At 43.0% G+C, this 24,515-nt stretch overlaps 2 protein-coding genes across 52 annotated transcripts in view; one reads left to right on the top strand and one right to left on the bottom strand.

The window, feature by feature from the left end:
- The window catches only part of CLASP2 (cytoplasmic linker associated protein 2), a 121,101-nt gene extending 112,533 nt beyond the window's left edge, over window positions 1-8,568 (bottom strand). For 29 of the 49 annotated variants that reach the window (XM_083577567.1, XM_083577575.1, XM_083577615.1 and 26 more), the window contains exons 1-2: window positions 7,202-8,374; window positions 1,514-1,592 (exon numbers count right to left, since the gene is read on the bottom strand). In XM_083577567.1, the coding sequence (XP_083433693.1) occupies window positions 1,514-1,592; window positions 7,202-7,396 (274 nt within the window). In that variant the 5' untranslated portion in view covers window positions 7,397-8,374. Of the gene's footprint in view, window positions 1-1,513; window positions 1,593-7,201 lie in introns of all 49 variants that reach the window. The other 20 variants (XM_083577611.1, XM_083577580.1, XM_083577568.1 and 17 more) reach the window with 8 other exon arrangements.
- A 13,101-nt stretch (window positions 8,569-21,669) lies between these two features.
- Window positions 21,670-24,515, top strand: part of PDCD6IP (programmed cell death 6 interacting protein) — a 28,576-nt gene continuing 25,730 nt past the window's right edge. For 2 of the 3 annotated variants that reach the window (XM_083577726.1, XM_083577725.1), the window contains exon 1: window positions 21,670-22,071. In XM_083577726.1, the coding sequence (XP_083433852.1) occupies window positions 21,866-22,071 (206 nt within the window). In that variant the 5' untranslated portion in view covers window positions 21,670-21,865. Of the gene's footprint in view, window positions 22,072-22,239; window positions 23,091-24,515 lie in introns of those variants that run through there. The other variant, XM_083577724.1, reaches the window with a different exon arrangement.

Below are 24,515 nucleotides of genomic sequence, written 5' to 3'. Positions count from 1 at the left end.
CTCTAACAGCAAACTTGGGTGGTGGGTAACAACAATAAATTCAACCAAAATAGGGTCACTTAGAAACAAAGGTGACGCATTAGCATGCTTAAGTGAGCCCCAAGATTTGCAGTACAAAAAAAAATATTAAGAGCCTACAGGGTTCTCTGAAAGCTCAGTGAGGAATGAGTATGCTCAATAGTAACAAAATGCTGCATCACTTAGAATTTTTTTTAAAAATAATACATAACCAAGGGAGTGGAATGCCCCACTTGAGTGCCCATAGCTAGTAGACAGGAACTGCTGCTAGAAGGCAATGGTAGTCTATAAAATTTCCTTAAAATACCTTAACAACTTTGGTAGATCACTGCCAGTTTTTTTATCGTGGGAGTAGATCTCAGTCTCTTGAAAGTTGGACATGCCTGCATTAGTTCACTGAATCACAGTCCTATGATTTTGCCTGTGGCCAGGATAAACAGGACCATGTATTTAGAGGACTTTGGGCTTTTTATTTTCAAGAAGTCTGTAGCTTTGGATATAGTAGATATGGGTGCTAACTTTACACTAGGGCTGTGTGATGTTAGGCTTTCAACATTGCGATGTATCAACAAACATCATGGTTTGGTGATATACTGCGATGTTGAAACAAGCTGCATTGGCCCCAGCTGACGAGACAAAGGGTGAAACTGTCACAGCTCTAACTGCAGGAGCTGAGGCCCTTTCACCCCAGCACACAGGCTGGGGCCAGTGCAACTTCCCCTGCCTGCATCTCAGCTGGGGGCCTGATGCTTTGCTCAGTTAGGAGGGGCAGTTTCACAGAGCCCCCATCCCGCCGCTGGCTCCCTTAACTGTTCAGCTGAGGGGAGTGCCAACCGTATGCCCCACAGCCCAGCAGTTTCATGGAGTCCCCACTCCACTGCCGGCGCAGGGCTGAGGGCTCCATTAACTGCTCAGCTGATGCAAGGGCAGCTGCAGGCTTCTCAGCTGAGCAGTTTAAAGATGTGAAGGGAGACGCTGTATTGGCGCCTTGCTGGTGCAGCTTGTTTCTTCCTCTGCAGTGTATGAAGGCAGACCGTGATGTTGGTTTTACTCAGCAGTATGTCACTCATGCAACAGCCACCGTTCTCAAGTCCCTCAGCTAGCAGCGCCCACTGGAGGAAGACTCTTGAGTCCCTCTAGAGGGCGCTGCTAGCAGAGGGACTCAGGTGCGCAGCGGTTTCATACCAGTCCTGGGTGATATATCGCTACATCGCCCTGGACTACTTTGCACAGCACAGACAGAAGACCAACATCTGAGCAAAGTGTGCAACATAACCATGCATTTGGGTACTATAACACAATCCTTTGAATTTAACACAACTGTACAGGTATTAACATTTGGATACTATTCTTAGCTTTATCATACTAAAGACAACTAACATGGTATGTGTGTATTTTTTACTTTGAAAAACTGAACAAAAGGCATCCTAAGAGAATCACCAAATTGCTTATCTTCAGTTCTTTTACACATAACATTTTAAAGCCACTCACTCACCAGGTCCTATATAGGATTTGAAGCGTCCTGAAAGTCTGTCAACAAAGGCACCGAGAAGATCTAATCCAAGTAGTGATACCTGTGAAAATAATGAGAAATCTTAAAAATGCAAGTTTGGGTGATGGCTTACCATCTACTCCAGTCTTCCAGAACCTCCAGATGTTTTCAACTACAACTCTCATCAGTCCTGACCATTGGCCACAACAGCTGATGGAAGCTGAAGTCCATCACTTTTGGACAACTACAGGTTACAAAAAGCTGATTAAGCCATCTAAGTCAGCATCACATATGTAAGCTTTCAGAGTAAGAAACCACAGTTAAAAACTTATTCACACAGTGCCATGACTATGGATGAATGGCAAAAGATTGGACAATATTTTTCCACCTTGGTTCCCCATAGGTTTTTTGACTAACTTTCATCATCTTTGGCTGCTGTCTTACCTGGTTGGGGCTGATGGAAATTATAGGCCAACACCACCTGGAGACCTAAATTTAAGGAACAGCAACTTGGGCTCTTCTTGAGAAAGTTTGATCACAGAAATCTATTCTCTCACCACTGTTTATCATCATTATAAAAAATGCTCTTAGAACTGCAGGAGCCCACTAGGCCTTTCTTTATGCCTAGCAGAGACAAATATTTAATCCTTTCTGCATACTACTGTCCATAAGCTAGTGCAGAGCAAGGATAAGCACTGGGGGCAATGTTGCAAAACCTATATGGAAAAAAATGTTTCAAATCTGAAGAAAATCTGAACAGCAAGCCATAAAGTAAACACAATAATATTGTTTTTTTAAAGAAATGTAATAGTGGGGTTTTCTATTATTCTTTCATTTAACTACCAATGTTTACTAGCAACATTTATACTTAGAAAACATTTTGAGTTGCATAACAGAGGAAAGCTATGAATTGCAAGTACAGAATAGCAAGTAGTTTAGGACCACAAGTGCCTACAAGCAAGGTGTGGTTTTCTTTCTGACTAATCCCAAGGTGACAGCAGAGTAAACAATGAAAATTCAAGCAAGACACCCTTACTTAAAATTCAGTGGCCTATCTAAAGAAATGCAAATTTCACTTGGTTTCAAGACTAAAATTGAAAAAAGGTCTGCAAAGCTATTCTTTAAAAAAGAGCATTTCTCTTGGTAGAGAATTAAAGGTGTTATTTAGCTTGATGGGGACCGCTGGGGAAGCCTTGAAGAGACATTTAACACACTAATTCTACCACCTCTGAGTAAAACCTCATACTTTAAGACTAGAAGCATTTGCTCATCTTTTTGAGTTCAAAACCAAGACTTTCATATTAAAAATGAAACAGTCCAGCTACCCATTATTCCTAGAACTTAACATGATATATTTATATCATTTATAGCAAAATTGTTTAAAATATGCTGAACTGCCCAGTCATTCTATGGTTCAACCTCAAATTTAAAGCATAACACATACATCAGAATGCTCAGGAAGATGAAATATCATAACACAGAAATAGTCTTCAAAAATCAACACCCCCCCGAATAACTACCCACAATTTTTTTTTATTCTCATCCATATACAATTCAAAGTATACTCAACTCTCAAACCATCTCTGTTATCAACAGGAGAATGGCAAAAAATACTTATCTACCAGCCAGTTGAACTTGTACCCCTCGGACTTTAACCTCTTCAGAACAAAACCTCCTGGATCAACTCCCTGCCCATGTGCTTTCAATAGCTATAGAGCTGCACTTGTCCAGAAGAACTCTGTCTGCAAATTTTAAATATAAATACTGTACATTCTTACACGGTGATACCACACCTGCTAAGCGGCTGCAAAGTTGTTTCTCCAAAACATCACTGGGCCCTGGATGATTTAAATTTTCACATTGGTCCTAGATCCCACATAGTGGCTGAGAACTGTTCAGTGCTCCCCTGCTATATCTACATGCAAATAAGTCAGGTATATGTGGGAATGTTGCATTAGGCAGATTCCTGTTAGGTATATCACACCCTCCTATCGTTGAAGAGTATGCGAAAACAATTTAAGCGAACTATCCACCTTATAAGTTAGTGTTGAGTGAAACAAGGACTCTAACAGAAGAGGGTAAACACATAATTAGCCAGCAGAGGGAATGCTTTCGTAGCTGTGAGTGAACAGCATACCCAACTCTACTCATTTACAACACGCTAGATATGGAAGCATAATGTAACTCTAGTGCCTACAACATGCTGCACAATGCTCTCAACTGCAGAATTTTGTGGTGGTGGCCAAAACACTTCTGAAAATTCTAAATGGCTCCATGTCTCCGGAAGTGGCCTGTTGTTACTGGATTACAATCTAAGCAATTATTCCAAAGAATAATGTCGCCAGTAAATTAGTCTGGTCACAATTCCATATGACAGCAGCTGAAGAAAGAGACGAGAGCAGATAGGTACTGTACTTATTCCTGAAACAGGGACTGCTGTGACAATGTGATATAATTTCAATGAGTACCTTTGGCCCAGTTAACAACATTGTGAACTGTGAGTGATCTTCAAAACACACCTGCACTTTCTGGATACCCAGGGAAACTATATGGTAGACAAATAAGTCACCTTATGCCAAAAACCCAGGCTGCATCATGTGTTTATGTTTCCAGCTACCACCCAGAGCAGACCACGTGTTTGACTATGAAGGTCACAACTGTATTTGTGCCAAATTCTTCTACAGAAATTCACCCCTGAAGAATTTACAATTGATGTTCTTCTCAAAACTGCAATACCGACGACACAAGGAACTAAAGAAAGGGATTTGTAAAGGCCAGTTTTGTACCCAGGACAGGCTCCAAATATTGTGGGGGACGGGGACTTGCTTGTTGGCCTGTACAACTTCCATGTGAAGTTTTAATGAGCTAAGATAGGCATTCTCAACAATAGGTCCTCTTGGATGCCAGTGACAGGCTTGCCATTGCTTACAGAGAATACACCAACACTATAATTTACTATGTAAAAACAATATCAAAGAACCAAAGAGTGAGGTCCTGCAAGAAACCTGAATCTCAAACTCTTCCCACCATCCCCTGCCCACATCCATTCAGGAAATAACCATTAAAGAACCTAATAACAGCAGCCATACAATTAGAAACTCATTCAGTTGATCATCTTTAATCCAATGTATGCTATCCTCTGCCAACAATCCACTTCTGCTATCTATGCAGGAAAAGTAAATCAGCCTCTAGGCAGAAGATGGAAATGTTCCCTCATTCATTTCTGGACCTCTGCTTTTGAATTAAAATCACTATTCTTCGACTGAGTGACTCAGATAAATTATAGTTTAGCAAGTTCCTATTTATTTAGGACTCAATTGCGATGTAGGCTCTCTCTCTCACACACACACACACTATCACTACAGGTGCTAAAATTAACAGATTATAGAATTAATAGACATATTATTTAATTGTCAGTTATTGCTGTTGTACAATTATAAATTTAAATATATATTTTTTAAAAATCAAACTCTCCATACAAATGCCACCAATAATATATTGTATTTCTTGGTCATTTGACTCCACTGTTGAAATTTTCCCTACTTTTAAGAGATTTGCATCTGTAAGGAAATTTCTGAAACATCCAGAAGAAACAAAATGATATTTGAATCGAACAAAAAAGTATGCATCTGATAAAGAGGACTCTCAAAGTTTATAGTATGACACAGATTCATTTTTGAAGCTGTCAGAGGACACAAGCTGAAATTGCTGCAATAGACTAACATTACAATCCTAAATCCTACTTATTACAATGAAGATTACTCCCAGGTAAATGGAGTCAGCCCCTTGAGAACTGCATGCTTACTCAAAAGTATCACTAGATTAGCTTGCACTGAACACAGAGGGAACATCCATAAAACTGCACTCTGGTATTTTACTATTTTTACATATATATATATACACACACACATACAAAACTACTATGGATTAAGGTTAGTTAGATTTCTTTTTAATTCTTAAATTGTGATTTTAAAGCAATTCTTAGAGTAATGATTTATAGTTGTGAAGTAAGTATTAAAGCTCTGGCTGAAATACTGTACTAACATTTGCATTTCTATATTAAACACTTAACATCTGCCCATCTACAAACATGCTTTTTACAACAACAACAAATCAACAAAATAACAATAATAATGGGAATAGCTAACTACACATCTAAAACAACAACAACAAAATAATGGGAATAGCTAACTATGCATCTAAACAAAACTCAAGCTGTTGGGAAATGTGGTATCTTAGCTGTTAACTGAAGAAACTGATTCTAGTACTTTCAAAATATTTACCTTGTTTCTCCATTCTTTCCATCTCCATGCAGGTGTTTGCTCCTGTATCCTGCCTTCAAGCTTATTTTTTCTTTACCATTTCTCTTCATGAAGTTGTCTTTATTATACTTACTAAATCTAACCCTCATACAGATCATTCATTAAAGATAAATAAAAAGAGTGTAACTGGGAAACAGTTACTAACTAAAAGCAAGTATGAACACCACCAAGAATCCATCTGTTCCACACACGTGGGTACAGTCATGTGCAGTGTTTTGAAAATCTATGGTACTCACCAATACACAAAAGCATAAACATCTCAATCTCTTTTTGCTCTATTGGATTAGGTACTTGCAATATGACTCATGTCTGAATGTACCTAAAGGCACTACAAATCATTTTTCAAATTAGTATCCAATAATTCATAGCAACTGCGGGCATGCACATGCATAAACGTATATATATATATGATATGCACAGATTATACACACAGATTCATCTCTGGGGAATTTGAGTAATCAACACATCTGAAGCCTGGGTTATGGAGCAATACCGCCACCAGATGACAGGACTGTAAATGAGCTATACAGTAGTTAAGTCACTGACTAGCTATTGAAATGGTCAAGTCCATAACTGGTAGGTAATACAACAACATTCTCAAGTTTTCTACTGCAATCTCAAAAGTTTTTATTTTTTTATTTTAAGCACGTTTTCCACACCTCATCTCTCAATAATTACTATTTTCCTATGTGACAGCCAAAAAGAAAAGAAAAAACAGCATGGAAAATTCAAAGAGTCGCTACAAATTTTCTGGAAAGTGTAATAAAAACCCTGGGATTAAATTATCACCATAGAGAATAACTCCTATTTACCCTCCAAACTGGACTATTTCAGCACATTGTTGACTTATCTTAGGCTTTGTTGGCCCTCCACAGAAAGAACTTAATTTGGAAAGTAAACAAAAACCCTTAACAAGGTGCATTGTATCTAGCAGTGTACTCCTATAACCTACTCCGAAGAAAGCCCAAGTGACTTCTCTGGGACACTCCCAAGCAAGTGAGGCAGCACTGCAGCCTAAAATCGGATCAGCATGATGACACACTGCCAAACCCTGCATATTTTTATATGGAAGAAAACTCCTTGAATCCAATGATGCAAATATATGACTGCAGTCTTAATGCATTTCTATTTGGATGCTACCCTTTCACTCCTGGGCCAGTACATTATTTAATTGGTACAATAAGAAGGTATTGAAAAAACAAGCATCTCAAACCCATAAGAAACATTTTAAAATCCGGGAATAAACTTGATTTTGGCCCACAGAAGGTTCACTGAAAGGGCAAGCCACAAAGAAAACACTTTACGAAAACGAGGGCCACGTAAAATACGTTTCCCCGCTGCAAACGAAATAAAGCACAAATATGCTTACCTTATAATTACTAGAGTTCACCCATCCTGTCAATTCATCAATGACTTTATCCAGGCGTTGCTGATCCTGCTCAAGATCAGTGGAAACGCTGGGATCGTTCAGATACTCCAGAAATTCTTGGCCGACCTGCATCCTGCGGCCCACATCTTTCTGCGGCACCTGATCGCAGAAGTAATCCATTCTGCTATGCTCCATGGTTGGTTGGAAAGGACCTTCGCCTGAAAACAAACCTCTGATCCGTGTTTATTTACAGCTTATATGTCTCTATGTTCGCGGGGAGGAATCTGAACCAGCCCAGAAGGAATTCCAAGGTGCAGTGGAATCCAGGAAAGCTCTCCCTTCACAGTTCCCTTTTCCCAGAAAAAAACCCAAAAACTAGGAAAAGTACCAGTCCTTTGACATAAAGAGAACATTAAATCACCCCCCCCAAAAAATGAAGGTTATGATGATGATGATAATTCAAATAACAGTCTCCAGTGATTGCTGTTCCAACGCAAGATCTGAGGGGAGGAGAAAGTGTTTATTTTGGGGTCGGGGTGGCGATGCCCGCGGTGGTTTCCCTCCTCGTCCTCCTCCCACTTTCTTTCCCCCCTCCGAGGTTCCCGGTCGCGATGTCGGCAGCGGCGCGAAGCAACCTCTTTCCCAAGTCCTCCGAGGCCAGGCGAGCAGGGCGGGGAGGCGGCGGGGCACTTTCGGAGAGCATGGGAAGAAGCCAATGGGGTCTCGCTCGCTCCCTCAAGGCCGGCCAGGGAAGCGCCGCAGTTCGCCGCCCAGGCGCCCCTCAGCCTCTCACCGCAGTGAGGAGGAGCAGCAGCAGCAGCAGGAGGAGGAAGGGTGGCCGCTCCTCAGGACCAAGGCAAGCAGGAAGCGGCCGGAGCTGCCGCCGCCGCCGCGTCGCTGCTGCGGGGAAGGCGGGACTCTCATGCTGCGCGCGGAGGCTGAGGAGGAAAGCGAAGGGGCCCAGCGAGCTCGCGCCGCTCTCCTCTCCTCAGGGCGCCGGCGGGGGCTCCGTCCTGTGGAAGTTGCGTCCGCCTCGAGTCGCCGCACGCCGGGGGCGTCGCTTTCGCCGACCAGGCCCCGCCTTTTCCTTCCTCTTTGCCCCGTCCCGCGCGTGCGCACGCGCGTCCCCCCTTCCCTCAGCGACGCTCCGCCCGACGGCGCCGCCGCTCTCCCCGACCATCACTTTCCTGCGCATGTGCAGAAACCCTTCCTCACAGCGCCGTCTCTCTCCTTTCCCCTCGCGCCTCTGCGGGCCCGCCCTCTGCTCCGCCCTTCCCAGTGAGAGAGGAAAGAAAGAGAGGGGTGGCGCGCGCGCGCGCGCACCCCGTGTCTTCCAGCGACTCTCGAACGAGGCGCCGTGCGCATGCGTCCCACGAACCAATCCCGCGTGAGGAAGGTGGGAAGGGGGGTTGCGGGGAGGAGGCCCTGCTTCCTTCCTTCTTTTTATTCGTCGCTCGCTACGGCGCCTGCGCGGTGCGCTTCTTTTTCCCGCGCGTATTCAAAGATAACCAGCATAACGGTTGCATGAAGGAAGGCTGAAGGGACTCCAAAGCAATCCATCGCAATCTATTGCTGCCCGTTTGTCACGCGGACACGGACACATGAATTTCTAAATCTGTATTTCACACACCGTTTCAAACGCATGCATTTGGAAAGGATCCCTAACCTGGCAGAGAGCAAGAGAGATGACCTGAACTACAGTCCAAAACGTTCTATCAGTACAGAACATAGCATTTTACATCAAAATAAAGGATAACTCTATCATACAGGACACGTGGCAGCCCAGCCTGAGGCAGGCTTATTGAGGATCTGCCCATCAACCATGTGCCTAAATGAATAACTTTTATTTTTATAAATCAGTGTTTTGTTTATGATCTTCAGTTTTATACATTTCAATAATTTTACAATATCTTCAACATTTCGAAACTCGACTTCCCCCTCTTTCTGTGGTTCCTTAAATTTGTTTTTTTATGTATTTTCTGCCTATTTCAAATTAAATTAATTTACTCATTTATTCATCTACTTTAAATATATATATATAATTTTATAAAACTGCAGGTTATTCCAATAATCCTGCCAATGTTCCTATCTGTTTACAGTTTATTTGTAAATCTTCAATAAAACATTTCCATTCATTTACCTATTTTAAAAGTTTGTTATCTTGATTTCTTATTTTTCCCGTACGTTCCGCCATTTCTGCATATTCCATAATTTTTTGTATCCATTCTTCTTTCTCTGGGACTTCTTCTTTCCAGTGAATAATTTTTAATCCTCGCGACCCAAGTAGTTGGAAGCTGGAATATTTTGCAATAATACCACCCAAAGCTTTCTCTCTGTCTCTCTCTCTCCAGGCCAAGGCTCCTGTTTGTGGGAGGAAAGATCGCATTATCCGGCTATTCCAGCCAAAACTTTTTAAAATAACTGCTTATTTAAATTTTCAGGAGTATAGAAACATTAATACACATACAAAACATCTTGGTTGTGAGCTCCTCTTGGAGCTCTTGCTTAGAAAGTGTGGGTCCAAAGGGTTTGTTCCTTGCCTTACCAGCAGACCTGTACAGAGATTATCCGAGTCCCACAGTGGGAGGCTTGTTAAAATTTAGTTATAAACTCAAATAATAAAAAAAGCAGCCAGTCCCTGGTGGGGCCTTCCAGCCACCTTAACCCTCCAAGTCCTGGGGTACGGCGTACCCTCTACCCAGGCCTGCTGGCCTGCCACTTTCCCCCTGAAAACCTGCTCTTTACCTCTGAATCAGAGCAAACATGCATCTGCACGAAACCCAATTGGCATTTGCTCCAGTTTGGTGGTGCAAGAGCAGGTTTTCTCTGAGGGAAGCAGGAGAACAGGCAGAAGTGCGGGCGAGCCCTCGATCATGCACCAGGACCCAGGACAATTTAGTGAAACACATTCTGCCGTGGTTGGTCGTGTGTCAAAGGAGAATACCAGTCCATATGTGCCATGCCATAGATTTCTATGAAATGGCTTTGACTCGCTTTGCAAGTTTCCCCGGCCCAGGCTTCCATTTTATCAAGTCATAGGCTGCACACAAATGGCAGAGAATGGTTAGGAAAGGGATGGGTCAAAAGGGACCAGTTTAGGCAGGATCTTGTGTCATAGAAGCACCAAGCCACATCTTCCACAGGTACAGCTTTGCTCCAGAAGAACATGCGTTTGCAAACAAGCCCTGAAGAGGCTTCCCTCGCTTTTCTTGTATTCAGACTGAAAGTATACGGTTGTATTTACAATCTGATCCTGAAGGTTTGGAAGCAGTGGCTGCTAGTCAGGTAGTTGCCCAATTGTCCAGTATATTTTGCATTCATGCTGTAGTTTACGGTATTATTGGAAATCTAATGGGACAGGCTGCTGTGGTTTAGCAAAACAGTGCCAACAGCACAGTATCAAATGTAATCCATTTGGGAGATCCCAGGTGGTTCAGCTTTACTAGGGATTTCATCCTGTTTTCACTAGAATGAAGACACATCAGGGTAATTCACATGGGACTGGTGAGCTTTCATAATAGGAGTAACTAAACTGTGCTGTCCCCCACAGTCTTGTACACCCAGGTCCTGCTATGCGAACACTCATTATATGAACCTTCAGTTATCCATGCATTCCTACCCTAAACATAACTACACAAATGTCTGATTCAGATATCCGAACATACAAATCATTGCACACTGGGAAAGATCCTCCAACCGAGTGCAATATCTGGCAGCGTAGTAAGAGAGACATACATTTTGGGGGTTAACTTTTCATGGGAATGCTTCGGGATTTGGAGAAATTGTTGGCTTGCTACGCAAGAACTCGGCTTACAAACCATTTATCTGGAATGGATTATGTTCGCATAGTGGGACCTGCATATACAGTATTGGGACTGTTTAATTTTTTTTTAAGTGCCCTAGAGATTGAATCAGTAGTCAGGAAGTCAGGTGTGTGGAATACATTAGATTATTGAGGATGATTCAAACCCCAGCAGACTGCAAAAAGCTCTAAAAGGTCACCTGCAAAATATTTGGTTCATCTGAAATAGATGTCATTTTTTGGAAAGCTCATTGTAAATGTCAGATTCACAGAATATTTTTTTATTTATTAAGAAATGTACAGTGGTACCTCGGGTTACATACGCTTCAGGTGACATACGCTTCAGGTTACAGACTCGGCTAACCCAGAAATAGTGCTTCAGGTTAAGAACTTTGCTTCAGGATAAGAACGGAAATCGTGCTCCGGTGGTGGAGCGGCAGCAGGAGGCCCCATTAGCTAAAGTGGTGCTTCAGGTTACGAACAGTTTCAGGTTAAGAACGGACCTCCGGAACGAATTCAGTACTTAACCCGAGGTACCACTGTATAAACTGTCCTTTGCAAAAAATGCCACAAAGCGGTTTGCCACACAAAACAATGTAACTATTGGCTATTTGTGTGATCTTCAGCCAAAGGAGATTGTTTGGAATAAAATAAGCATAAGCACCTTCCTAAATGCATTCAACATAATGTTTATCCATAGACCGTCCACACTATCCTGGACTCTTGAAATATGCAAAGGCTCTTGTTCAGAGAGAGCCTTTGCCTGTATGATTAGATTGTAAGTGCTTTTACACATTATGCTGAACTTGTTCAGGGAGCTAGAGACAGGACCAGTAAATGTATGTTCATTAGCCTGAACATCTTAACTATTTCATTTTTCCTATAAACACATAAACATGGCAAAATAATTCCAGTTACAGATAGGTAGCCGTGTTGGTCTGCCATAGTCAAAACAAAAATTTTTTTTTGTTATGGCAAAATAATGTTGCAGGAGAATACATTTGCAGTATTTTTAAAAAGTCTAGTCAAAATTCTGTTTCATTTCTGTGCTTTTTCTACCATTTATTAAGACGCTGTCAAGCATATATTTTAAAATCAGGATTGTGGTATGATTTTAAACTGTTTGCTGTGGGCACAAGATATAAAATCTTGAGTCAATTTCTGAGCTGACTAGATACTCTGGCAAAGAACATTATTACTACCTTGCTAAGGTATTGAGTTTAACTAAAATGACTCCCAACAATATGTATTTCTAACCAGAAAGTCATACTAAACCTGTTCGTTCTGCACACGCCCAAACTGCGCTAGAACATTAACTGCTACTGCATGTAGTATCATGTTCTGAAATGTGTAAGAAATATAGGAAAACAAGTGGGACCAGCAACACAATGTTGCAGTGTATCTCCACCCCTTAAGAGGAATGCTTCTTTTCAGAATTGGGAATTTGAAGAATGGGGAACGTACAAAGGGCACTTCCCCACCCCCACCCCCACCCCCCCTTCAATACCATCTCCTTTGCTCTATAGCATTACATAGTCGTTGGCTTTAAATTGGAACATAATAGAGTTACGTCGTGGAGAAAAGGCGGGGGTCTAGTTCTAGAACTGCATCATCCCTGTATAGTGCATAGGAAGAGATTTTAATCTCATGACAAACATTCCCACCCCTGGCATAAGTTTTCAGGGCCTTCATCAAGTCATTTCTATTCCATCTTCCATGTTTCTTTTTTGAGCTTTCGAAAGGAAAATAGACATTGCCAAACTAACATTTGGCATTATTGGAAAGGACACCACAAGATAACGAAAATCAGAGTAATAAAGAGTATACACCAGGAGGTGGAGATTGTACCACTCCAAATGTTGGACTTCGGTGCCCATCAGTCCCAGCCAGCATAGCAAGTAGTCTAAGATGAGGGATGTGGTAGTCCATCGGTTTTCTCTTAAACAATAGCGAACGCAGTAAATGAAGAATTCACTTGTAATGTATCAGTGGTTCAGTGCTCATTTCTTCTCCTTCCAAAATAGATTCTATCTTGAACGCAGTAATAAAGTAAACGTAGTAATAGAGAGTCCACTTGTGATATACCAGCGGTTCAGTGCTTGGACGCTGTTCCGGTAATCTGATGTTTCGTCGCTAAAGAGCTTAGTCATTGAGCTGTTAAAATCAATTATCAATTGTCAAAATCAATTGTAACAGAATTGCACTGAATTAACAAGTAGAATAAGGAAAAATTAAAAATAAGTTGAGAATGCATAATTAAGGCAAACCTTTGTAGTAAATGATATACAAGAGAAGACAGTATGTAAATGGCTTAAAGCAGGGATATATCTACAAGAATAAAGGTGAGACAATAACTATTCACACATACATAGTTAATACCCCAGTCCCACTATTACAGAAAATCTCCATAGAAACCTACCTGTCCCCATCTGCATGTTTCCATCGGGAGGATGTGTATCAGCTGGGGTAGGTGGGTTGGAGGGAGAATCTGGAACACTGGTGCCCAGTTGTGTGTGCAAAGGCCTTTTATGCACACAGGAGAGTGTCGGGTGGCTATGTACTTTTATTTTGTCCATGGACTAGTCAAGAAGGAACACAGCCCTTGAGCTTGGCTCAGTTGCCATCAGGCTTCTGTAAACTACGTTCTTGTCAGGCAGTGTGTGTGTTTCTGTGCCTTGAACAACAACAACAAAAGGATTCTTTTCCCCACTCCCTTTTAGTTTGTAGACTTCTGTACTTCAGCACAGCTAGGGATTTCTCCAGGGAGTATAGAAACAATTGCCTCATATTTGGGTGGCCCCGTTTCATTACGAAAGAGAGAGGCACTCAGGCAAAAGTTCAGCGATCAAGGGAGCGATATTCTGGTTAAGGCATGAGAGACAATAGCCTCCTTTTCAGCTGCGCAGGGAAAAGATGACTCGAAGACCCCTAAGTACATCATTGGCAGCAAAATCTGAGGCCCTGATTGATGCCACGTTTCAAATCAGATTTTTCTTACTCATTATTTCCCTAGGTCATAGCCTGCGTTGGACAATTAGCCATTTCATTTCGAGAGACAGCTGTGTGAGATTAACTCTGCTCTTACCCTCTCGGAGAATTCTTAGCACTATTTTCAAGGACACAATAATATCCTTTATTTTGGGGTGGGGGTAATGTGCTGCCCATCAGCATATGCTTCCAGGGGAGTCTGCAATTAAAAGGGGGGAAAGCATGGAAAAAACAGTGAGTTCACTAAACCATAAAACACCAGTTAAAACCAGCTCTTCAATCAGATTAAACTGCCTGGGCAAATAAAAAAACACTTCACATGCCAGGTACCACAACCAGAGGGGTCCTCTTGATGATCACTGCCCTAACCTCAGAAGAGAGTCTCTGATGAAGATCATCACATCTGGGCAGACTCATTTGCTAGAAGGTTGCTCTTAAACTGAAGTCTTTTATAGCTACAGTCAATGACCAGCACTTTAGCTGGATAAATTGTTTCAGGATGATCTGAAATGCAATAATAGAAGTACAATACAAATAAATAGATGAGTACTAAAAGGAAGAGAAGTTTGATTTGTATGCTGTATGGTATTGTGGATACACTAATGAGCTGAGCACTCTGGGCGAATTCATTGTTGTCCCACAATTCTGTTTTGCTGGCTTCCGTGAATCGCTTGGCATACCTAGCATACCAATATAATATATTAATATATGCCTGTAGTTAGCATGTGTTACAAAATCTGAAACTGGGTAGTGTTGAATAACAAGAATGTCAAACTTTAAGGATACAATCCACCGGGAACTTCTCTCCAAGCAATGCTAAGGCAAAAGGGAATTGCATAAATGTGCTCCTTTGTAAGAAGAACACACTGTTCTTGCACAGCTCCCTTTCAGTTGGACTTGTGCAGGAGAACTTCCTAATGAACAATGTACTTTCCACTCAATGGGGGGAAATGTTAAAACAATATGCTGTACAACAATAGAGGAACTATTTGCCCAAGATGCCCCGTGCTATTTATGGAGCTAGCGTTTGTTGGAAAGTATTTGGTGACGTGTTCCAAATTTGCTGTCGAATGGCATTGCTCTTTACAAAATGTCCATGTCTAGAGATAATAACAACAGAAGTAGTTTTTAGATTTATCAGCCATGATCAATTTTGTGAAAATAAGAAGAGTGGAAAAGCAAGATTGGAAGAAAAATGATATGAGTATTGTAACTTCATTTCCGATGCCATTTCATAAACAGTGTCATGCCTTGCAAACCTTTGCACATCCTTGCTTGAGAAAGCATCAAGGAAGCAAATGGGTGTGAAACCACTCATTGAAAGAAAAATGACTCTTCATTCTGCTTTTCTGGTTGGCCTGCTGGAGAAGCAATGCATATACATTTGGTATGATTTCAATTAAACTCTGTATGTATTACAATCTGGGCGTGCATTTAAGCTGACACTGAATTCCTGGACACCTACATAATGTTAATGCACTTTTCCTTGGCACACTGAACCCCTGCGCCTTTTTTTCTGACTACACTTGGGCTCCCTCTCGTGGCCCAAGGAAATACAAGAAAAACACATTTCCATTTTGTAGATATTTATATATTTTATATACAGTATTTTTGTGTGTGTGTGTGTGTTTTTGCAGAGCCAAAGCATTCCTAAACATTTTACTAATATGCTGCCAATAATTTTTAACATTTATTTGTATACCCCTCATGGCCATGGTACCCATCAGCTTGACTAGCATCCTTGGTCACATGTACTCTTTTCCACTCCTCGGTGTATGCTCGTGTCACGTCTGGTAGATTGGGTTCACTATTTTTAAAAAGCGCTGCCTTGAGAAAACAAATGCTCCTAGGTGGAATTCCGGAGAACAATCATAACTAGGAAAATATGGGCAATGTATTGGGTCTCTGCACTCATACTTTTCTGGACAGCTGTGGAAGCAATTTTGAATGAACAAAACTGTAGGTTGGCAAACCTACATGAGGACATAGTGCCCTTTCTTCCCTAATCTGTGCTATGTAATTTGCAAGGAACGTATAAATTACTTGGCAAAAGCCATTTCAAGACAGGTTGAATGTAAGCATTTTATGTTAAGGAACAGAAGAGAGGGGGAACACAGAAGGAACATGCAGCACTGCAGCAGATTTTTACAATTGTCAGCAATTTTGCAATTTTACAATTGTCAGTTTTTTCCACTGTCACTTTTACAATTGTCAGCAGCGGAAGGAGTGCGAGGGAAAGTTGATTTGTAGGGTGAGGGGAGATAAAGAACTGGCCTCCAGGGTCAAAAGTGTTCCCCATCCCCACTTTACACTAATTGGCAGCAGCTCTCCAGGATTTCAGACAAGCCTGTATGGAGGTGATGGGGATTGAAGAAAGCATCTACCACTGAGCTACACCCCTTTCCAAATTGGATCAAACTTAGTGAATGGATGTGATATAAGAGAAAGCCACTTTTCTCTGCACTTCACTATCTCCTAACATCTGCGCTTCACCCTTGTTGCAACTGTGTAAACGGTATTTGAAAACACCTTTTCTTCTGAAGACTGGGACCTTTAATCTCATCCCCTACTTTCCTTTCCCTTTTTCCTTATGGCCTTGTCCTTTTAGATTGCAAGCCTGTGTTTTGTCTTTCTAAAACGGGGGGTCTCATCCTTTTAAAAAGGGGGTTTGTCATTTTATTTCCAGTCGTTGCATAGCTCTTGCTTCTTGAAATACTTTATAAATGACTTAACAACCATTAAGTTATTATTAATATATTGGTTGTCAAATTTATTAACCAACATGTAATACGATTACTCTGGATATGTCTTTGCACCTTTGAGATTGCGTTAGAAGGAATCTATAGGAAAGTATGACAAGAAAGACACTAATGGTCTAGTGTGGAATTAAGGGGCTGTGAGAGGGGCTGCCGTGTGTCTTGAAATATTGTCGCCTGGTTTATATATTATTAAAACTGTATCAGTACAATATCAGATGAAAATCAGGATAAAACCCAGCCCACACTCTATATGGGCTCTAAAAACCAGCAAGAAGGTTGGGTGGGAAGTGATTTGCGCCAACTACCCAAAGTGTAGTAAAAGCATCTGTTTTAAAAGCCTGAGAAAATAAAAAAAGTTTTCATCGGATGCCAAAAAGAACACAATGTAGTTATGCAATCACACTCTGCACCCTTTGAAACAGGGAGGACCTGTTCAGCATGAATTCTCATTGCCAATGTATGGGAACTGATGCACCAGAATTTCATGATGCAGCTGACAAGTACTGTATTTTTTTGCTCTATAAGACTCACTTTTTCCCTCCTAAAAAGTAAGGGGAAATGTGTGTGCGTCTTATGGAGCGAATGCAGGCTGTGCAGCTATCCCATAAGCCAGAACAGCAAGAGGGATCGCTGCTTTTGCTGCGCAGCGATCCCTCTTGTTGTTCTGGCTTCTGAGATTCAGAAATTTTTTTTTCTTGTTTTCCTCCTCCAAAAACTAGGTGTGTCTTGTGGTCTGGTGCGTCTTATAGAGCGAAAAATACGGTATATGGTAATCCTAGAAACACCAGCCTTCCCCAGAAAATGCAGTCCAATTCCTTGGCTCTGATTGACTGACCAAAGAGAAGGGTAGGGTTTTTCGGCGAAACTGTGACCCTGCGGGTGAGTGAACCAAAGGCTCATTTTATGGGGTGCTGTGAAATGTGGGGTTTTCACCACCAAAAGTTGCAGAAGACCATTTGCCGATGTTTGCACTGCTTTTGAGTGAATCGGACATCAAGGGGATGGTATCCACAATACAGAAAATACTCCTCCAAAATCCTACAAACCCCCTCGACGTAATCAAAAAACAATGGGAGGACGACACAGGCTATGAGATTAACCCCACCCAATGGAATAGAATGTGGTCTAAACCTCCCTTTAAATCCATCTAAGCAAAATAAAAGAACTGACTCTGAAACTCATTTACAGATTGTACCTAACACCACAGAAACTGGCGCTGATATACCCAGGAGCCTCATCAAAATGCTGGAGAGGATGCACCTCCACAGGCACATACCTCCACATGTGGTGGGAATATCGCCAAGTCCAACTCTTCTGGACATCAGTTATACAATAAATATGCAAAATAACTAAGCAAGTATTAGAACTGGTCCCACTGAATATCTTCCAAGATAATAATGCCCACTCACGTTATAAAGAGCTCATAACCCACCTACTCTCAGCAGCCAGAAGCATCATAACCAGACACTGGAGAGACCTGTCAGTAGTAAGCATGGACCAATGGTATCAAATAGAATTGGAAACAGCCTTATTAGAAATACTAACCAATAAACTGGAACGGATGTGGGAACAAATAGAAGATGCCTTCACCCTGGTATGGTTCCCCTTTATCACATACATAGCCCAACAAGACAACAAGAATCCGCCGACAGCATATGAATCAATCTGGCTAACTTGATCCAAAAATCTACACACACACCCCGCACTCACACACACACAGAAATCTCACTCCAGCCTACCAAAGACAACCAACCACTCCCTAGGTCACCCCCAACCTGTTTCACCACCAAGAAAACACAACAAGCAAAAAGTAAGAGAACCCACATAAGTGATGCTGACACAAAACCCCACACATACACTAAGTAGAATAGAAGCATAACCTAGGTAAGTATTGAATGTCACTGATTATGAGGTTTATGACTGGCAAATGCTGCTTAGACGTACTGTGACAATATTTTATAGAGCTGCCAATATTTCTCATTTGCTGTTTTTTTATTGAAAAAGAAAAGCTAATCTTTGACATGTTTCTCAACATATTATTTGAAATTACATTTGCTTTTATTGCCAAAGGAAGAGAATGGTTATTGACATCATCTTTACTTATTTGTATCTGTTTTGCACAGTTTATGTTTTTATTAGTGAATTATACTCTTTTGGAAGACGTGTGTTAATTCTGTTGTTTGAATCTCCTTTGTACTTTTTTTTTTATAAATAATTTTTATTAACTGGCCAATCACATCCAATTAAATCACATCACATAAATTCCAAATTACAAAGCCAAATTTTTAAATTTTGTTGGGGGAACCCATACTTCAAGATCCAAAGGGGGATTCAGATCATCTTCTTATTACTGTGTTAATGTCCAAATCAGTCCCAATCAGTCCAAACAAAATTCATAATTCTATCCAGTCTTATCTTGGTGTTTCCAAATCATATCTTGTTCATATAATTTCCATTTTTCCTTTACGATCTCTTCTGTTAGTCTCCTTAAGCCGATAAGCAAAATAATGAATCTCCTTTGTATTTTTGTCTTCCTTAATGCACGATGACTTAATTTGCTTAACAAAATATCTAACAAATCATTGGATTATTTATTTATTTTTGCACCTGATGTCATCAGAACAATGTAATTTTCATTTAACAGCCGTTTTTCTTATGCCTCAAAATCCACAGTGGATGGAGAATTTGACTAACAAATATTGGCACTGAAGTAATATAGTCATGAATCATGCCTGTTGCTGTACACGGCTGATACTTGAGGCCAGTGTTTAAAAACAATATGTTTAAAAAAAAAAATTACAGTGCCATCTGTCCAAGTTCTAAAGGAGGAAACCAATCTAGATTCAAACCAAAATGCAAACTCTGAGATCTACGGGCACAGGGCGGTATACAAATCTAATAAAATATTGTCCTTTACGTTGTTGTGGGTGGACATCTACAACAAACACAGCCCCTAAGCCTGAGAGCTCTGATATTAGCCCTTTCCCTAAAAAATGCACCCCACTTGTTGGCAGGGGCACCCCCCTTCCAAAGGCATTCCTGGCATCATCGATATTGCACCCCCGCAGCTGTGAGGACTCTTTACAAAAATGGCCAATTTACTCAGATTCTGATCCTCAATGACTTTCTTCACAGGAGCGGAAAGATGAGCACAAGGCCTTTTCCACTGTACGTGGCATGCTTTCCCCAGCAAGGCTTGCCAGGTGCCTTCCCTCCAAATTGTTCTAAGAATTCAAAGGCCTCAAATATGGAATAAATATTCATTAAAGGTAAAGGTAAAGGGACCCCTGACCATTAGGTCCAGTTGTGGCCGACTGTGGGGTTGCGGCACTCATCTTGCTTTACTGGCCGAGGGAGCTGGCATACAGCTTCCGGGTCATGTGGCCAGCATGACTAAGCCGCTTCTGGCGAACCAGAGCAGCGCATGGAAACGCTGTTTACCTTCCCACCGGAGCGGTACCTATTTATCTACTTGCAGTGTGGTGTAGTGTAAACAGCCAGTGTGGTGTAGTGGTTAAGAGCAGTAGACTTGTGATCTGGTGAACCGGGTTCGCGTCTCCGCTCCCCCACATGCAGCTGCTGGGCTAGTGACACTTCTCTGAAGTTTCTCAGCCCCACTCACCTCACAGAGTGTTTGTTGTGGGAGAGGAAGGGAAAGAAGAATGTTAGCCGCTTTAAGACTCCTTTGGGTAGTGATAAAGCGGGATATCAAATCCAAACTCTTCTTCTTCTTCTTGCACTTTGACATGCTTTCGAACTGCTAGGTTGGCAGGAGCAGGGACCGAGCAACGGGAGCTCACCCTGTCATAGGCATTCGAACCCCTGACCTTCTGATCGGCAAGTCCTAGGCTCTGGTTTAACCCACAATGCCACCCACGTCCCTTAGAGACTAACTAAGTTTGTTATTGGTATGAGCTTTTGTGTGCATGCACACTTCCGCCACTTGTCTGAAAAAATACGGGAGAGCAATCTGGAAGGTATTTTGACTCTCCCGACAACCTCAAACATTCCTCTGCATTAAGGGAGGCAAATGGGGAAAACCTTCCTGTCGTCTTTTCTGCTTACAAACCCCATCTTAAGGGGGCATTTGTGTAGGGATAGGGTGAGCCTAGGACCTGAATTCAGGAACGAAAGTATGAAGCATTCCAGAAGAATGGTCAGGCTGTCCAGGTAACACAAACAGCAACTGTTTTCATGTATCCTGGCCGATGGGATTTCTGCTGCAGATCGCCACTTATGGTGGATGTATGGTGGATGTATGGTTTTTGGGTGGTCTTTGGCTAATGTCAAAAGGCTTTAAAGGTTCCCGCACTCTTTTGTTCTCCTTGGAAGAGAGGGAACTCTGTTGCAACAGAAAAATAAAGATCTGCCTTGCTTTCCACTGGATCCTGCCTCCATCCATTCTTCTCAGAGTCCCATGGGAGAGTTGGGCAACAAAAGCCAAACTCCAATTACTGTATTTCTTTAGGCACCAGGGGAAAACATTCCTCTATAGTCATGGCGGGGCCATTTTGTTGATGTTATTTTTTGGTGTTTTTATACCCTAAGCCGCCCTCTGATTGTAGAAATAAATAACAAAAAAAGGGTTTTCTTATTTTGAAGGGAGGTCAAAGACCAGACAGAAAAAGGACGGAGCAGCAGAACAGACACCAGGCAGACGAGGCAGCCATGAGGTCCCTCAAAAGCGGGCATTTCTGAGGAAAACCGACCCTTGTAACAACAACCAAGGGACACACGACATGGGTCCCTTTCGGGATTATTTGACGTTCGAGCTCCTCCTTCCGCAAAACGAAGCAATCCGCCCCATGAACGACAGAAGCGCCAACGGCGCATGCGCGCGGAAAGCAGGCTCTGAGGAAAATAGGGCGGAGCCGGGAAAGTAAGTATAAAAGGCTCCTGGGCGGAGCTAAGAGCGGAGGAGGAGACTCGTTTTGGGGGGCGGCGGTCGTGGGCGGGGCCTAGCCGCGTGACGATGACGCAGCCGGGCGTGAGGAGACCATAGAGACTCGGAACTTTTGCGCGGAGGCCGGAAGTGAGTTGGGAGTGCGGGCTCGGCGCTGAAGCCGCTGAGTTAGGGCCGAGGAAGTGAGGAGCCGACCGGCGGGGGCGGCGAAGATGGCGTCGTTCGTTACCGTGCAGCTGAAGAAGGCCTCGGAGGTGGACTTGGCCAAGCCGCTGTGCAAGTTCATCCAGCAGACGTACCCCGGCGGGGAGTCTCAGGCCGAGCACGTCCGCGCCGCCGAGGAGCTCCACAAGCTGCGCAAGAGCGCGCTCGGGCGCGCGCTCGACAAGCACGAGAGCTCGCTCGAGACCCTCCTGAGGTGAGCGAGCGGGGGAGGGGAGCGCGCGCGTTGGCGGCGGCAGTTGGCGTCCGTTGGCGGGGGAGGAGGGGGGGGGAGAGAACAGGTGAGGTGACGGCGAGAGTGACGCTGCGCTCCGGCCGCGCCCTCAACCGGCGAGCCGGAGCCGTTGGGCCTCTGCTCCAGGCGGGGAAGCCGCGGACTCGCAAACGTCCCGAGCGCTTCGTTTTTTTCAGACACGGTACAAAAAAAAAAGTTGTTGCCGGCGGTTCAAAGTTAACAAGACAACCTCTCGGCGCAGGGTTTGCACTCCTTCCCATCCGCCGTCTGGGAATGTGCTTTTAAACGAATTTAAACCGATACTCTTCCTCGTACTTTACCTTCCGCCCTCTTACACAACCCAGAGAGGGAGGCGCCTTCTCCTTCCTTCTCTTCGCCTTCGGTATTATTATTATTATTATCATCATCATACAACTCCGGAGATCTTGCTCCTTTAAAGGAGTGCTTATTCCGGAGTGGCTGCTCCGAAATAGGCGCCGCTCCGCGTCTGTGCTTGTCATCGATAACTCCCCCCCCCCCCGCCTCCATGCTATATTCTTGCTTTGCTCCTTCTCAGAGCCTTCCTCTTCCCAAAGTGCATCGTTTCGGACAGAGGACAAACGTCCCAACAGGGCGATCTGATGCAGGTTTCCTTGGAAATGACTCGCTGTGTCCATTAGGAGCTTATCCTCCAGCAAATGGGTTCAGAAAATGGAGCTCAAGGCTTTCCATGCAGAGCGGGGGGGGGGGGGGCAAGCATCTGTCTTTTCTCGTGGACTCCGGTGCCTTTTCGCTTGGGCCTGGATTATATGGGGATCTGTTAACTTTTCGGCAGGGAACAAAACGGTTACAGGTGGGAAATGTGTAGGGAGAAGATGGGAAAGCAATGAAGGTGAGAGGAATGCTGTCCGTGGTAAAGCAGGAACTTCCGGGTGTCGTACAGAAGTTTATACTGCGGGAGAAATTGATCTCGAAGGCCCTGCACAAAGCAGCAGAGTTAGGTGTGTCCCTACTGCCCAGACTTTGACATAGGGTAACACAGCCTGGCATATGAAACTCTGGACTGCTGTTAGCAATGCCCTGTTTTGTAAACGCTACAGTAAAGCTATATTTTCCTGTCTCCTGCTGCTTGGCGTTCTGAATTTGAATGCTGCGCAGTATGAGTGAAATAGTGCAGATTAATTATGCTCCATTTTGCAAACAGGGCGGCAACCTAAGAGAAGTCCTTTTAAACTTTTGGGATAGTCACTTCATTCTCTAGGTAGGAGAACCTGTTTTTCTGCTTTGATTTTTTATAAATGGGCCAAGAACTCCAGCTGTCTCAATTCCCATGAGATAATTTTAAAAGGATATTTTCAGAATGAAAGAAGAGTTTATAAATGATAATGCCATTAAAAATTAGGGTGGGTTGGCTTACATAAAGTTTCCCATTTTGAAACTTCATATAGTTTTTGAGCAAGCATGTATTCTAAATGGTTGCTCTTAACAATTCAAACACTTTGATTAGCAATAGTCTCCCCTCCCCCCCCCCCGCCATCCCTAAATACGCATGAGGGGGGTCAGGAGAACCCCCAGAACAGCACCTGGAGGGAGTAGAAGGGGAATTGTTCCACTAGGTAAGCAGAAATGCTTGTGATCTCCTTAGTGCTATGTTGAATTCCTGTCCTAGACTTTAGCTACCTAGTAGTCTGTCAAACTGAGCTCGCAGAGGTGTTTTTTGGTATGGTGTTGAATAATCCCAGAATTTTGGTTTTTGGTGATTTCAGCATTTACACTGAGACCACCATGGGTAGACAATCTTTAGATATCATCTGTGTCATGATGTTCATCAGCAACCCAACATATGAAACAGGACCTGATTCCCCCTTCACCCCCTCCCCCAGGCGAGCATCAGGTTCATAGTGGACTGGATGGGATAACGGTTACCCTATTGCCATAGTCTGACCTGGGAAGATTTGGGCTGATGGGAACCCCTATTATGAGAACAGGAAACTGGTATTGACTGGATGGGTCCAGGAAGTAGCTAATGCCTTGCTGCAGGAATTGGTGCTACCAGCTACATTGAACATGGCTGAATCCAGAAGATGAACTTTGTTGCAAACATCCCCCCCTTCTTGAGGAAAGTGGCTGCAACTTCAAGGGTGCTTGTAGGAAGCTTGTTATTTCACTACATTTCAAACTGGCCTAATGCCTGGTTTTACCACCAAAACTGCTTTAGTCACTCTTGATTGACCTGTCTTGGGGGAGAGACAGAAGGAGTACTGTCAGCCATGAGGGAGCTGGAGACTCAATGTTTCCGTGGTTTGGCTTCAACATACGGGGCCAAATACAAAGAGTGGCAGTGAGGAGGTGTGTTTGCTTACTTGCCCTATGGCCATTTTGTCCTATGCTCTTCTGATTTGTGTATGAAGCCATCAGGAGTAGGC

Source organism: Podarcis filfolensis, assembly GCF_964270895.1.
Source record: "Podarcis filfolensis genome assembly, chromosome: 12".
Lineage (NCBI taxonomy): Eukaryota > Metazoa > Chordata > Lepidosauria > Squamata > Lacertidae > Podarcis > Podarcis filfolensis.
Note: the sequence above shows the minus strand (reverse complement) of the source record. Positions and strands in the feature narration are given on the sequence as shown.